Genomic DNA, 15,524 nt, shown 5'->3' with positions numbered 1-15,524 from the left:
AGATTATCATCTACTACTCCCAGTCTTGTATCCTTTGTTTGTAAGTCTTGTTGATCTACCAGTTCTTTGTGCCGGGTGTCCCAAAAAAGAATGGCTCTCGGCCATATCTCGGGAACCGTTTATAGTACAGCTTCGGGAAAAAAAATTATAACAAAAGTGACCTCGAGAAAAACTTGGAAATTATTTACAGAGTGGTAGGTCCACCACTAGAGGTGTAATTAAAGAACAAAAATTATAAAATGAATAATTTACAAATTTTGCCTAATTAACAATTTTGAGCAGTCAAAAAATGTTAAAATCCGTTCGGTCAAACCGGAGTAATTTATGTTTAAAGGAAAATGCTTAAAATTTACACATTTCTTAAGATATCTCGTAATACGAAAAAGATATTGACACGCGGTTGTCGCTATTCTGTTGCTAATTTGGTCTGCTTTTTATTCCTTAATTAAAACTGCATGTTACCATATAACATTTTTCAACAAGCTAGATTTAAAAAATAAATAAATAGCGCCCTCTAGCGTATACGTTACTAATTAGGTTGTTTCGAAATTATAACTCTTACATTGGTAGAAAGGAGCTCTCTTCAAAAAGACTAAGTTTGCATCGATAGGTTAAATGGAACTGGACTTACAGGCGTTTTTTCATAAAAAAGTTCCCGCTTCCCCCCATCTCTTATTTGAAGAGATAGACTAAAACGTGTAAGATCAAATATACGTTGAATTTCCTGAAGAATACGATATTCATAGTTTAAATGCATCTTAATCGGTCAAAATTTTATAATTTTTGTTATTTAATTACGCCTTCCAGCGGTGGACCTACAACTCTGTAAATAATTTCCAGGTTATTCTCAAGATCAATTTTGTTATAAATTTTTTTTCCCGAAGCTGTTCTATAAGCGATTCCCGAGATATGGCCGAGAGCCATTCTTATTGGGACACCCGGTATATTACCTTTGTCTTACTGGGCTCATTTTGAGATCTACTTTATTGTTCGTAATTTATTTGTTGCTGTAAATCCTCAAGAGGTTGAGGTATTATCTACGTTGCGTTTGTTGTTCCAATATAGCTTCCGGAAGGTTTCTTCCAGTGTCGTCGTGAAGGGTTTAAGAGATATGACGTCACCACATCCCTTAGTTGAAATTGCTGGAGATTCTTTGTATATCATTACTCTAGCTGTTAGCTAGAGCTTCTTTATATGGTTTTTCTAGATCTTGATTTGTAAGTGCTTCCATAATGGTATATCCAGTTGAATGTCTTCTCCAAGTTAATGATGGCGAATGCTAATGGTAGTTCGTATTATTTTGTTCTGACTTCTCAGTGTTTGAATATGATCTATTGTTAAGCCTATTCCATTGGTTATGTAGCATCTAGTGTATTTTGTATTCTGTTTCTATTGATTTCTTCGAATGTTTTGTAGGCAATAGGATTATCGACAGTAGTTTCTTATGTCTTCTTCACTGCTTTTCTCGTTTATTACGGTATCTAACATCGTTACCTACTGCTTTGATATTCATTGAGCGCCTTTTCTAATTCTTTATATTTGATATAATATTTGATCCAATGTTTGTATAGATCTTTTTAGAAATGTGGTTACTAAATTTATTGGATATTCTTTATTTGTTATTCTAATATTGTCATTTGTTACAGCGATTACCTGTTTTCTGCATATTATCGTCGATTTATTTGCGTTCTTGTAGCTGTTTCTGTTTTCGATTGCTGTTTCAATTTCTGTTCTTTGTAGTCCATCCATGATATCCTCAAAAATATTCTTCCGTGTGGTCATGCAAAGTTCAGTGTATTCTATCCATTGAATATTATTCATGGTTTTGATATTTTTGCGTTTATTGTAATGCTTTGGTATCTTCCAACAGTTTTTTGGGCTGTTTCTGCTGTCTCGTACCTCGGAATTTGTTTAGAACACTTTTTATTGTATGTTGATATATCGATATTTTACCCAAGTATGGAGTGTAGTAGTACTAAATCAATAAATAATGCTAGAATTTACTTACGTTTACTACAGCCTGCATAAGGGTTTTGGAGTTTGACTGGATACTTTTTTTCACAATCGCATTTACCGCTAACTGGATTACAAAATACGTGGGGGAGTTTAGGACTACAGGTAAATTCACACAAGGCACCCACATACTGACCTTTCTCTTCTAAAATAGAGAATAAAATTATCTTCCATGCCCTTCAATTCCTAGCGTTTGTTTATCTACCCAATCCCAAAGTTTTGTTTATAAGAATTATATGAAACGGCAACCTTACCCTATTGATTATAATCGAAATCGAACGGTATCAAAACGATATTGCTCGGAATATTTTGAAATCAAATTTTTATTTTTTTCGCTTCAAAATACAAGAGATAAAAATAATAATTTTCCGAGGAGAAAAGCAAACGGATCTATTTTTGTAGAATTGAAATGGAAGATCCAAAGAAAATCGAAATTTTTGGCTTTAAGAATGTATTTGCTTTCTCGGTACAGGTGATGAAAAATCTATTCCAAAGTACAACTCTTAGTGTTCGTGTAAGCGGACTGCAAATAACATTGATTGTTCAAACTTAAATTTTTATTATAATAAAACAACAATAATGAAAAAGTACAAAAATTTAGGGTACACGGACACATCTTTGCGTATTATATGCTAGGGGAGGGTTGGATAATAACGTAATAACCGCGCCCCAGTGTAACTACATAACTAAGCTATGTAAGTAAGTGAAAAATTGTAGTAAGAAATCATTAAAATGTGCTGCGACTTTATATTTAAATTTATAGATTGAAAGTGAGTTTATGAAAATTAAAAAAATTTCTAAATCTCCTTAAATATTTTTCATACTTGTTATATACAAAATTTTTTGACTGTGGGCGGCTTTAGTTTGTGTTATGAAGGCATTTGGAAGCTACTTCCGTTATCTATGGAAACATAGATGGTATAATTTGATACTAGTTCAATTTTGTTGTTATAAATAAAGAAAAAATTTACCTGTGCTATTTCTAGATAACAGTTCGTCAATTTCTTCATTGTAATTGTTATAATCTGAGTGATCGTCATCATCGTCAGAGTGATATTTTCTTGAAAACAATAACCGTTGGGCACGTGATAAAGGTTGAGGAGTGTACAAGATTAGAATGAAGTAAAAAGTATTGAAGAGTTTCATCTCCGGAGGTTATAAATATCCTCCAAATCGGACTCGACATCAGCAAACATTGTATATACCTAAAAATTTATATTTAGTTATATAAAGTAAAATAGATAATTAAAGTTGATGGAAATAGGTTAGGTTAGATAAGTACGGACAAGTTCGACGTAGATTGGTCGTGATACACTTAGAGGCATAAAGCACATTGCAATACTCTTCATTTTCCACAATTTGAAAAGTTAGTTAACAGATTTCCTCCTTTTATAGATTATTTTGAAGCATTTCTAAACCTTAAATGGAAATAATTTTCCTTTAAATTTTCAAAATACCACGTGTGAAGAATATAATTCCAATTTAATATTTATTTCTTCAAAATAACTTGGGAAACACGGTGCCGTGGACGGTTCTACCCATTCCCTTTAGCAGTGATGGAATAAATTTCGGCCTGCATCTGAATTATTATCTCAAAATAAATTCTCTTAAGGTGGTTTTTTAATATCGGGACGAAAAAAAGTCACAAGAACTCAAACAGAAATACTTTGGAGTCTCGGGCATATTTTTACTAACTAAAATTTAGTTTATTGGGTGTAACAGGGAACATCTTGAAGCAATTCTACCGGATTCTGTTGATGTTTTAATCGGTTCTTAAATATGAAGATCATTACGTCAAATAAAACTTATTTAAGAAAATAGCTAAAGCAACCAAATAACTCCATCGAATTCAAACTGTTACATGTTTCATATCCATAATTATTTTTTAGTACCAGAAACATATGCCACTAAATACCAAATAATAATAGCAAAAAATCTGGAATAAGTGAATCTATGTCTGAAAATAATGCACCTCCCATTGGCGGATTTACGAATTTGCCGCCCTGTCCAATACCATGTAATGGGGGGAACTTGTGAGTAGGGGGGAATGGAAGCTAGTACATGACCAAGATGACTGACTTCAAGCTTATACAATAAGGATTTCACAATTATCTATCAGATTTCCTGTTGATTGAGTATTTTTCAAAATTTTAATAAAATGAACAGTGGATAACAAAAAATTAGTTTTATTATACCTAGAATATATTATACTTACTATATACTTTTAGAAACCCTCCATCAATCTCAATTCTATAATATTAATCTGAACCAAAACTTATCGTTCACGCTCTTTTCAAAGGGAAGATTTTGTTCACAAATCTCATTTACGGAAACAACAATTATGACTACAAGTCATTTTTTATCTAAATCTTATCTAAATACGTAAGAATTAAAATGATGAATTTTATAAAAACAAGAACCAAAATATCACAATGTGTTCCAAAATCGACCCACGAAGGAATACACGTTGTGTTTTACTAACTTTAATGCGATTTCATCATTATAGCTTTTCTAGATAATTGAAGTTGGAACAAAGATAAAATCCTTAAGCTTATTCCCGGAAAAGTAGTGAACAAAGTAATCGTTAATCTCTGCAAAGATTGAAATTTTCTGATTCATCATATAATAACTAAATTTAGCATCCGATTGCCATAAAAGCTATACTACAGGGAGTTATTAAATACTTATGCATTTAAAATGTGCTGTTGCAAGCAAGTCAACCAGCTGTACGTCATTTGATAGAAATTGCTAATTTAAGTGAAAAACTTTTTGAATTTTTCACCTCATAACTGAAAAGAGGAATCCGCTCCCATCCAAAGGCATCTATCATTAGCAAAATTTGAAAATCTTAGATATTCAAGTTTTGTCTGAAAAACGCTGATATTAAACAACGTCGTGATTTGAGAATAAAATTTGGAAAAATGATGCTAAACGTTTTGCACACAGAGTTGAGGTTTTCATAGCCTATACAATTAATTATAGTGTACGCTGAGATAATGAAATTTATTGAAAAGATCGAAGCTAAATTAGTTTAAAATGGGTTTGTTACCCAATGAGATCAATTGGTTTTTGGGATGCACACGGGATATTTGAATACCTTAAAATGGATTAAAAAACAATAATGACATATCGAGTGGATTCGATAAGAATTTGATATAAAACAATCGCGTTTGAACAAAGCAAAGGTCTTCTACACCGGGACAAAGCAACTACTATGTACAGGTGGATTTTCCATATTTCCCATATTATTATTAGTACTTCCTGTGGTATTCGTAATTTCGTTAACACTTTGTTATTCTTGTTAACTAAATACACGTTCTAAATTATTTAAGTTATGTATTGTGATGAAATATAACGGTAACATACTAAAAACAGAAGATTTTTTTATATAATTGTAACAGCAAAATTAACAGTGTGAGAGAAATAATAAAGTTTAATAAAGACTTTATATGTACATAGAATTAATGAAAAAGATGAAGGAATCAAAATTATTTTTCAAAATAGCATAATCATACAAGGATGTATGGACATCTAGTTAGCTTAGATCAGTTCCATGCATAAACAAAATATTGCGTTACAATAGCAACGAAAAATAACTTAATAGAAGTGTAAGTGTAAAGTTTGACGTCAAAAAAGTAAACCAGAGTAACGAAATTAATTAAAAGAAGAAAGATGTCCACCGACGAAATTGTGAAAATCGAAATATTGGAGTATCGAGCCAAGTACCTGTATTTAAAAGGATTAAGAGGTGAGCAGATTTACGAAGATATGCTTAATACCCTTGGTGATCAATGTCTTTCGTATGCAACCATGAAAAATTGGACTGCAAGCTTCAAAAAAGGTAAATTTTCCATTGAAGATGATGACCGATCGGGAAGGCCAGTTTCCTTGTCAGTCTCCGAAAATATCGATGCAGTTCATGACATGATTTTATCAGACCGTCGAATTGGGCTAAAACGGATATCTGAAGCAATGAATATTTCATCATATAGTTCACGTCAATTTAGACATGAGAAAAATTGCTGCAAAATGGATCCCCAAACGTCCAAGGGTAGAAGCATCACGTTCGATCTGTGCTCGATTTGAAAACGATGTAGACTTCTTAAACCGAATTGTTACTATCGATGAGACTTTTGGGTACATTTCTACGATCCAGAAACAAAGCAACAATCGATGGAATGGCGACACTCTGGTTCTCCAAGACCTAAGAAGTTTCTTGTCCAAAAATCTGCTGGAAAAGTTTTTGCTTCAGTTTTTTTGGATTGCCATGGAGTAATCATGATTGATTTTTTGGATAAGGGTAGAGCAATAACTGGAGATTACTATTCGACATAACTGACCACTCTACGGGAAAAAATTAAAGAGAAAAGACACGGTAAGTTGGTGTTTTGTTTTTGCAGGACAACGCCCCTGCACACAAACCTCATGCTGCCATGCAAAAAATCCGTGATTTAGGGTTTGAATCACTAGTATACTAGTATATAGTAAAAAAAGAAGCAGATGTAGAATTTACATTTATTACAAAAAACAGGCATCTTAAAAGAACATGGTTAAAAAAAAGTGACAATCGTTGAAAAGAAATTTAAACAGCAGGAAAAGAGATGGTTGTGGTTAGTTACCAAAAGTAAACAAGACATTCTGTATAAGTATATTATAGGTATAAGTAGTCACCGGAACATCCAAACGGAGAGTGAATAAAGAAAAATCTGAATGCGTATAATGTGATTAAAAGATCCTAAGCGATTAATTAAATAAAGGGAAAAAATAATAAAGAGACAATCCTGAAGTGGACATCAATACCCAGTACGTGTTATCAAAGTCAAACAGATTCTTGAGGGCTTAATGAGAAACATTCTAGACTCAGCTGTCAACCGTAATTATAAACATTCATTATTTTAGATCGTCATAATAATTAGAATAATGTAATTATACATAGACAGGATATAAACTTTTAAAATTTAACTTTCCAATTTGTCGTTATTTAGTATAAATCAATTGCTTAAACCAATCAAATAAAATTCGCATATTTATCAAAATTTAAATCTATTTTCAACAACTGTCTTAAATGCAGAACTCGAATAAGAACAATTATATTAAAAATTTTGGAACAATACATATGTTATAACTATTTTGATTAAATAATTTTTTTCTTTATTTATATCGTGTACCATAATACGTCACGATTGACGCCCAACGTTTCTCTCTTCTTCTCAATCAATCTGCCATAACAATCTAACATAACAAATTTGACGCCCAACATGGGGCCGGAGCCACAATCGAGGCGAGCATAACAAATTTGGCGCCCAACGTGCGGCCACAATTGTCGAACATTAAAGTGTGGTCGTCGATGCAACCTTCGGCAACTGCGGTTGATATCCAGCCTCCTAGTTTTTGCTCAGCTCAGCTCCGTTCACCCAAACTATGATCGATTAAATGAATGGCTCGTGTAGAGTTCAGCAGTTTTCGAAATATACCAATTTGTTTACTCATAGCAGACTTTTGACATATTATTCTATCGAATTGACAATATTATTCGATTGACAATAGCAAAAACTTGTCAATATTCACATAATAATCCATATATTATGTGAAAGTAGTACATAAATTTCCATTTTCAATTTTATAGTTTGTTTTATGACTTATCAAGCACCGTAGTTTCTTAAACCACCCCATAAACTTAAAATATTCTGCTTGTTGATAAATATGGTGCACCTATGATTTGTATCTTTCATTTTTTATTTCGGACGTCAATAAACTACACAAAAACCTGTAGATAGAAGCACTTATTACAAAAACATATTTTACTTATCTTTATTTGGAGAGTGAATATGAAATTCACGTAACCAGGTATGAAACTTTTATTTGGTGAAGGTAATTTGTGCCGAAACGAGCAAACGATGTGAGGCAATTCAGCAAATTATACGAGTAAAATAATATTAGACATTTCATAACGTGTTGAATACGAAATTTCATTCGTTCTCGCTTGGAAACAGAAAATTGTGGGGATCAAAATGCAGGAACGCTCGTTGGTGTATAAATAAATTGAACTTCATTGCTTTACTTGGACGTTGGTTTCAGCGGAGGATTTTTTATTTCAAATTAAGCCCAAAGTGGATGACAGTGAATCATGTATTTACAAACGCAATTTAGCTGAATATTGTCAATAATGGATTAGAGTTTTATTATTTTAATATTATCATTATTAAATTTTATTAATAATTTGATAACTTTTTCATACGAGGTTTGGCTATTAAATAACGAGACGCGCGCCTAGAGGGCGCCCTAGACGGGTGGGATGAAAAACGAGTAGTGTGTTGGGTATCTAAATATCTTTTCTTGTTTGAAACGAATGTGTTTTTTTCAGGTTTCGAAAACCACGGGTAACGAGAAACAGGAGCAACGTATAAATCTCAAATTTCTCGTTAAATTGAAGAATAACTTAGACTTAGTACTATAAATTGTTGCAAAAGACATATGGGGACAATTCTCTATCTCGTGCGCGTGTTTTTGAGTGGTGTAAGAGCTTTAGTGAGAACCGAGAGAACACTGAAGATGGCCAGCGCCCAGGTTGCCCTGTAACTGTTTCAACTCTGGAACCAGTGACGAAAATCAACCAAATTGTGCGTGCAGATCGTCGAATAAGCATCCGGATGATTGCCGAAGCTGTAAACGCCGATAACGAAACGGTTAGAAAAATTCTACACAAGGAATTGTGACCAAAAGCTCTTGCGTCAACGGGTCTGCTCAGATTTACTTGAAAGGTTAGAAAATGATCTGCTTTGGAAGGGACTCGATTTGAGTCGATGGAAGCGATAAAGCAAAAAACGGCAGAGCTCCTAAAGACACTCACCAAAGAAAACTTCCAGCACTGCTTCGATCAATGGAAAAAAAGTATGGATAGGTGTGTGGCAAGGGGAAGCGAGTATATTGAAGGGGAGAAATTCGAATGTAGAATAATTTTTACTAGTCCGGACCCGTGCTGCTCCGTGACTATGTGGATAATTATAGCTTCGTCCGCGCCTAGCTCCTCTCCAACTCAACCGATTTAAGTGTTCAAAAACTCAAAAGAAAGAGGGTGTTTCAGCGAATGTTCTTAAACTAAAACGAACTCTGCAGCTGTATTCAAATCTGAGATATAGATCTTTAAATGTAGAAAAATTGCCAAAAACCTACAAAAATCCATAACTCCACATTGAATGTCCGCGCCTAGCTCCTCTCCAACTCAACCGATTTAAGTGTTCAAAAACTCAAAAGAAAAAGGGTGTTTCAGCGAGTGTTCTTAAACCAAAACGAAGTCTCTTTCTTGAATAAAACCTGAGATATTGAGGATAGAACGTGTGTATGTGAAAAACTCCCATAAGTAATGTACAGGGGGAAATCGCATTTGAGTATAACTTGAGAATGGTGAAAATTAGATGAAATCCGATGGTTGATGGCTGATCTGTGTACCAATACCTTTCATTGAAAAAAAAAATTAAGCAAATCGGTTGGGTAGAACGCCTCAACGGACTCGGAATGGAAATCATCAATAACCAGTCTCGTTATTTAATAACCAGACCTCATATTGTGACGTTTCTCATGCAAAATGATCGAAGATCCATTTTCTAGTAATGTGAAAGGTGAATTTAATTTATTCAGCTGTATTCATAGTTCATTTTCTTATAGTGTTTCTATTACTTATATCATTTATTACTATTACAAAAGCGTGATTCTTACTTTCTAAAACTATTTCTAGTAAAGTAACACTGCTATTAAAAAATTATTGAGAATGCCGCAGTGCGGTTCCATTTCGTTCGAAAAAACAAAAAAGGACAAAAGTTTGCGAAAGACAAAACTTTCAGCGATTTCCAAAGTGTAACGTTTTAAAACATTCGCGTGTTTTTACCAAACTAATTAACCGAATAAAGGAAAATAGTATAGGAATAATTATTTATTTATTGTATGAACATGTATTAAAACCGCCGAAGAAATAGTGACAATTGACATGTCGAAGACTTTATTCTACACCAACGTCGCTAGTGGCAAATTAGAACGAAGTAACATTAATTGATTCAAAGAATTAGATAACAACAATAATGAATGATAAGAAGGCGAGACAGATTTTTTAAAGTATCAGGAGCTTTAGATTTTGACTTGTTAACCATCTAAAAAAATCGCGACAGTTTTTACAATAATTTTTATTACTCCTAATGAGAAAATTTTTGCTTAACCCAACAAGAATCAGAATGTTTTCTTGACGATTTGCAAACACCCCTTATGTAAAATTTGTACGATTTCATTAACGCACAATCTCCCCTTTTTCTTGCTCTTATCATGTCAGCTTCATCTCAAAGTTTACATAATAATTGAATTATTTGAGGACTACAATGGTGGTCGTGTTTGTATTGATCCACCCTTAGTCTTCTAAGGATAAAGTAAAAGAAATCCATCTTCTTGAAGCACGAGAAAAATCGACTCATTCGAATAACCCAAGATAAGTAACTTTTATCATTTGATACGAATTTGATATTCTAATACAACGTCTGGGGCTCGGATTTAAAACTTTAGAGCCAATCTCCAGATTGATCTTATTTTGCACACATCGACGCCAGATATTTGGATAAGGTTGAAATCTTGAGGTTGCAAATAAGGGTTTGGTTTTTATTCAATGTACTGCATTCACTTACTAATTTGGTAACTTACAGAGATATAAAATAATGTTCCATACAATGTTTACACAAAAAGAAATATATACAGAGTGAACTACATATTAGAAGCAATTTTTTTCGAGACAGAGCGTATTTTCACATTTTTGTTTAACAAATGTGTTTTTTAGAGTTTTAAATTTCAAGAGCCCCTGAGTACTGAGTTAATATTGCAAATAGCAGAGACATTATTGAAGAACCTGACGTAGCTCAGCTTTTGTTGATGAAGAATTTGAGTGTGATGAAGTTTTGAATGTTGGAGAGCAAGAGAACAATTAATCTTTGAATCGATGCACCCATTTCAAGGTCATCAGATGTTCCGTTAGGTAGGACCATAAGAATGTTATCCAAAACAAAAAAATTTTTACTTTAAAGATGAGGATGTCCCATATTTTCCGTTAGAAAACTTATTTCTTATGCATATTAAATGTCACTAATAATTATCCAAAAATATCGGAAAAGGCGGTCATCTACAGCAATAGCATGAGGTTTGAAAACAAATATTAGAACCCAGCCTAACCTAACTTCATGTAAACTAACCAACCGCCTTTTTCCTCAACCTCTTCTATTGTGTCAAATTTTGAACTGCTGAAAATTTTTCGGCGATTTGTCACTATCCAAAAAAGAAATATGAGTATTCTAAAGGGACTAGCCCCAGTTGGGGTCTGGAGGCACAGCCCCCAGTACAGATTATAGCTCTACTCTTCTCCCACGAAATCTTATCTAAACATTCATCCGTTCATTATATTAATAGTTGAAAGTTTATCATGAAAAATGTATGTATATATATATATATATATATTTTATTTGATATTATAGTTTTCAGGCACTTGACAGTTAATCAATCATACTTATATTTTCATGGAAATTGATTCCGGTGCGTACACCCAAAACGTGTGGCTGCCTTGATTATCACATGGATGGTTACATTGAGACACATTGTATATCTTTGAGATAAAAACGAAAAAAAGCTATAAAACAATCGCATACTATAAAGGTAGCCACTTTGTAATAATATAATCACATTTGTTTTCTTTCCTTTTATGGATATGGATTTGAGAAAAAGAAAATGGAAAAATGAAATTTCATATCCACCAATCAGTTTTTCATTTGTTTTACAAAGGGTGTTTTGAATACGATGAAAAATTTCTGTCCCACACGTAAAGAAACATCAAAAACGAATTGATGTCTTCAAGAAAATAACCATGAGGAAAAAACATTATTTAGCAATAAAATAAAAATTACAACCTCGAGAATTATTTCTAGAAGGCTAATTTCCCTTTCGTATAATTAATTACCGAAAAATTTGATACTAATATATTTTATTGCTTTAAACTGTTTTCAAAATTTTAAATATAATCCTTGTTTAAAAATTCCATACGAATAAATTAAAAACCAGCAAATGAATAATCAATATTTTTTCGTTTGTTGATAAATTAAATTCAAAACGCAAATAGTAAACAAGATTCATTATCATCTAACCTCTCGATCAATATTCTTTCATCTTAATATAAAAGGGTCTCGTTTTCCTTTTTCTCGCAAAGATCAACAACACTGATTAAACTCACAGTCGTTTATAATAAAAATAACAACACTATAGTGAATTTTAATGTCACGAATAATAACTATGTCACACTATAAAAGGTCATGAAATTGTATTAATAGGATAAAACCACGGCGCCGTTTTTTGGGTTGCGTAGCGCCAACGAACGTTGAACGTCCTGAAGGGACATGGGGTCAACACGTTTGCGCGCTACATTTACTCTTACTCCAAATTATCGTACTTCTTGTTTTACAAATATTAGATGATTTATTTACAAAGGTATATACATCGTATTAATGTAATGCCAATTCAAATTTATTTATCAAGAATTGTTCCTTACGTGATAAAACTAAATATTTCATAACTTTTTCGTTTTAAATTTATATAATTAACAAAACTGTATAGTTTACTTTTTTTGAGTGTTTCATATTAATAATAACATTATTAATAATGACATTAAATTTTCAAATGCATCGTCGTAATTAATGGAACCGAATATTTATTGGTTAGATTATGAATGACATTAAACTTTTAAAGGCTACTTCATAATGAATGGAGCTGAATACTTTTTGGTTAGATTATGAATAACATTAAATTTTCAAAGGCTACGTTGTAATGAATGGAACCGAATATTTATTGGTTAGATTATGAATGACATTAAACTTTTAAAGGCTACTTCATAATGAATGGAGCTGAATACTTTTTGATTAGATTATGAATAACATTAAATTTTCAAAGGCTACGTTGTAATGAATGGAACCGAATATTTATTGGTTAGATTATGAATAACATTAAATTTTCAAAGGCTACGTTATAATGAATGGAACCGAATATTTATTGGTTAGATTCTGAATGACATTAAACTTTTAAAGGCTACTTCATAATGAATGGAGCTGAATACTTTTTGGTTAGATTATGAATAACATTAAATTTTCAAAGGCTACGTTGTAATGAATGGAACCGAATATTTATTGGTTAGATTATGAATGACATTAAACTTTTAAAGGCTACTTCATAATGAATGGAGCTGAATACTTTTTGATTAGATTATGAATAACATTAAATTTTCAAAGGCTACGTTGTAATGAATGGAACCGAATATTTATTGGTTAGATTATGAATAACATTAAATTTTCAAAGGCTACGTTGTAATGAATGGAACCGAATATTTATTGGTTAGATTATGAATGACATTAAACTTTTAAAGGCTACTTCATAATGAATGGAGCTGAATACTTTTTGGTTAGATTATGAATAACATTAAATTTTCAAAGGCTACGTTGTAATGAATGGAACCGAATATTTATTGGTTAGATTATGAATGACATTAAACTTTTAAAGGCTACTTCATAATGAATGGAGCTGAATACTTTTTGATTAGATTATGAATAACATTAAATTTTCAAAGGCTACGTTGTAATGAATGGAACCGAATATTTATTGGTTAGATTATGAATAACATTAAATTTTCAAAGGCTACGTTGTAATGAATGGAACCGAATATTTATTGGTTAGATTATGAATGACATTAAACTTTTAAAGGCTACTTCATAATGAATGGAGCTGAATACTTTTTGGTTAGATTATGAATAACATTAAATTTTCAAAGGCTACGTTGTAATGAATGGAACCGAATATTTATTGGTTAGATTATGAATAACATTAAATTTTCAAAGGCTACATTGTAATGAATGGAACCGAATATTTATTGGTTAGATTATGAATGACATTAAACTTTTAAAGGCTACTTCATAATGAATGGAGCTGAATACTTTTTGGTTAGATTATGAATAACATTAAATTTTCAAAGGCTACGTTGTAATGAATGGAACCGAATATTTATTGGTTAGATTATGAATGACATTAAACTTTTAAAGGCTACTTCATAATGAATGGAGCTGAATACTTTTTGGTTAGATTATGAATAACGTTAAATTTTCAAAGGCTACGTTGTAATGAATGGAACCGAATATTTATTGGTTAGATTATGAATGACATTAAACTTTTAAAGGCTACTTCATAATGAATGGAGCTGAATACTTTTTGGTTAGATTATGAATAACATTAAATTTTCAAAGGCTACGTTGTAATGAATGGAACCGAATATTTATTGGTTAGATTATGAATGACATTAAACTTTTAAAGACTACTTCATAATGAATGGAGCTGAATACTTTTTGGTTAGATTATGAATAACATTAAATTTTCAAAGGCTACGTTGTAATGAATGGAACCGAATATTTATTGGTTAGATTATGAATAACATTAAATTTTCAAAGGCTACGTTGTAATGAATGGAACCGAATATTTATTGGTTAGATTATGAATGACATTAAACTTTTAAAGGCTACTTCATAATGAATGGAGCTGAATACTTTTTGGTTAGATTATGAATAACATTAAATTTTCAAAGGCTACGTTGTAATGAATGGAACCGAATATTTATTGGTTAGATTATGAATAACATTAAATTTTCAAAGGCTACATTGTAATGAATGGAACCGAATATTTATTGGTTAGATTATGAATGACATTAAACTTTTAAAGGCTACTTCATAATGAATGGAGCTGAATACTTTTTGGTTAGATTATGAATAACATTAAATTTTCAAAGGCTACGTTGTAATGAATGGAACCGAATATTTATTGGTTAGATTATGAATGACATTAAACTTTTAAAGGCTACTTCATAATGAATGGAGCTGAATACTTTTTGGTTAGATTATGAATAACGTTAAATTTTCAAAGGCTACGTTGTAATGAATGGAACCGAATATTTATTGGTTAGATTATGAATAACATTAAATTTTCAAAGGCTACATTGTAATGAATGGAACCGAATATTTATTGATTAGATTATGAATGACATTAAACTTTTAAAGGCTACTTCATAATGAATGGAGCTGAATACTTTTTGATTAGATTATGAATAACATTAAATTTTCTAAGGCTACGTTGTAATGAATGGAACCGAATATTTATTGGTTAGATTATGAATGACATTAAACTTTTAAAGGCTACTTCATAATGAATGGGGCTGAATATTTATTGGTTAGATTATGAATAACATTAAATTTTCAAAGGCTGCGTCGCAATGAATGGAACCGAATATTTATTGGTTAGATTATAAATGACATTGAATTTTCAAAGGCTACGTTGTAATGAATGGAACCGAATATTTATTGGTTAGATTATGAATGACATTAAACTTTTAAGGGCTACTTCATAATGAATGGAGCTGAATACTTTTTGGTTAGATTATGAATAACATTAAATTTTCAAAG

The 15,524-nt window shown here is 31.7% G+C and overlaps 1 protein-coding gene across 3 annotated transcripts in view; it reads right to left on the bottom strand.

The window, feature by feature from the left end:
* LOC130441313 (uncharacterized) overlaps nt 1-12,420 on the bottom strand; it is a 32,317-nt gene extending 19,897 nt beyond the window's left edge. For all 3 annotated transcript variants that reach the window (XM_056774929.1, XM_056774930.1, XM_056774931.1), the window contains exons 1-3: nt 12,180-12,420; nt 2,985-3,218; nt 2,009-2,158 (exon numbers count right to left, since the gene is read on the bottom strand). In XM_056774929.1, coding sequence (XP_056630907.1) covers nt 2,009-2,158; nt 2,985-3,159 — 325 coding nt within the window. In that variant the 5' untranslated portion in view covers nt 3,160-3,218; nt 12,180-12,420. The remainder of the gene's footprint in view (nt 1-2,008; nt 2,159-2,984; nt 3,219-12,179) is intronic.
* Nucleotides 12,421-15,524: the final 3,104 nt, after the last annotated feature.

The sequence above is a fragment of the Diorhabda sublineata genome, chromosome 3, assembly GCF_026230105.1.
Source record: "Diorhabda sublineata isolate icDioSubl1.1 chromosome 3, icDioSubl1.1, whole genome shotgun sequence".
Taxonomy (NCBI): Eukaryota; Metazoa; Arthropoda; class Insecta; order Coleoptera; family Chrysomelidae; genus Diorhabda; species Diorhabda sublineata.
This window is presented reverse-complemented; position numbering and strand designations above follow the sequence as displayed.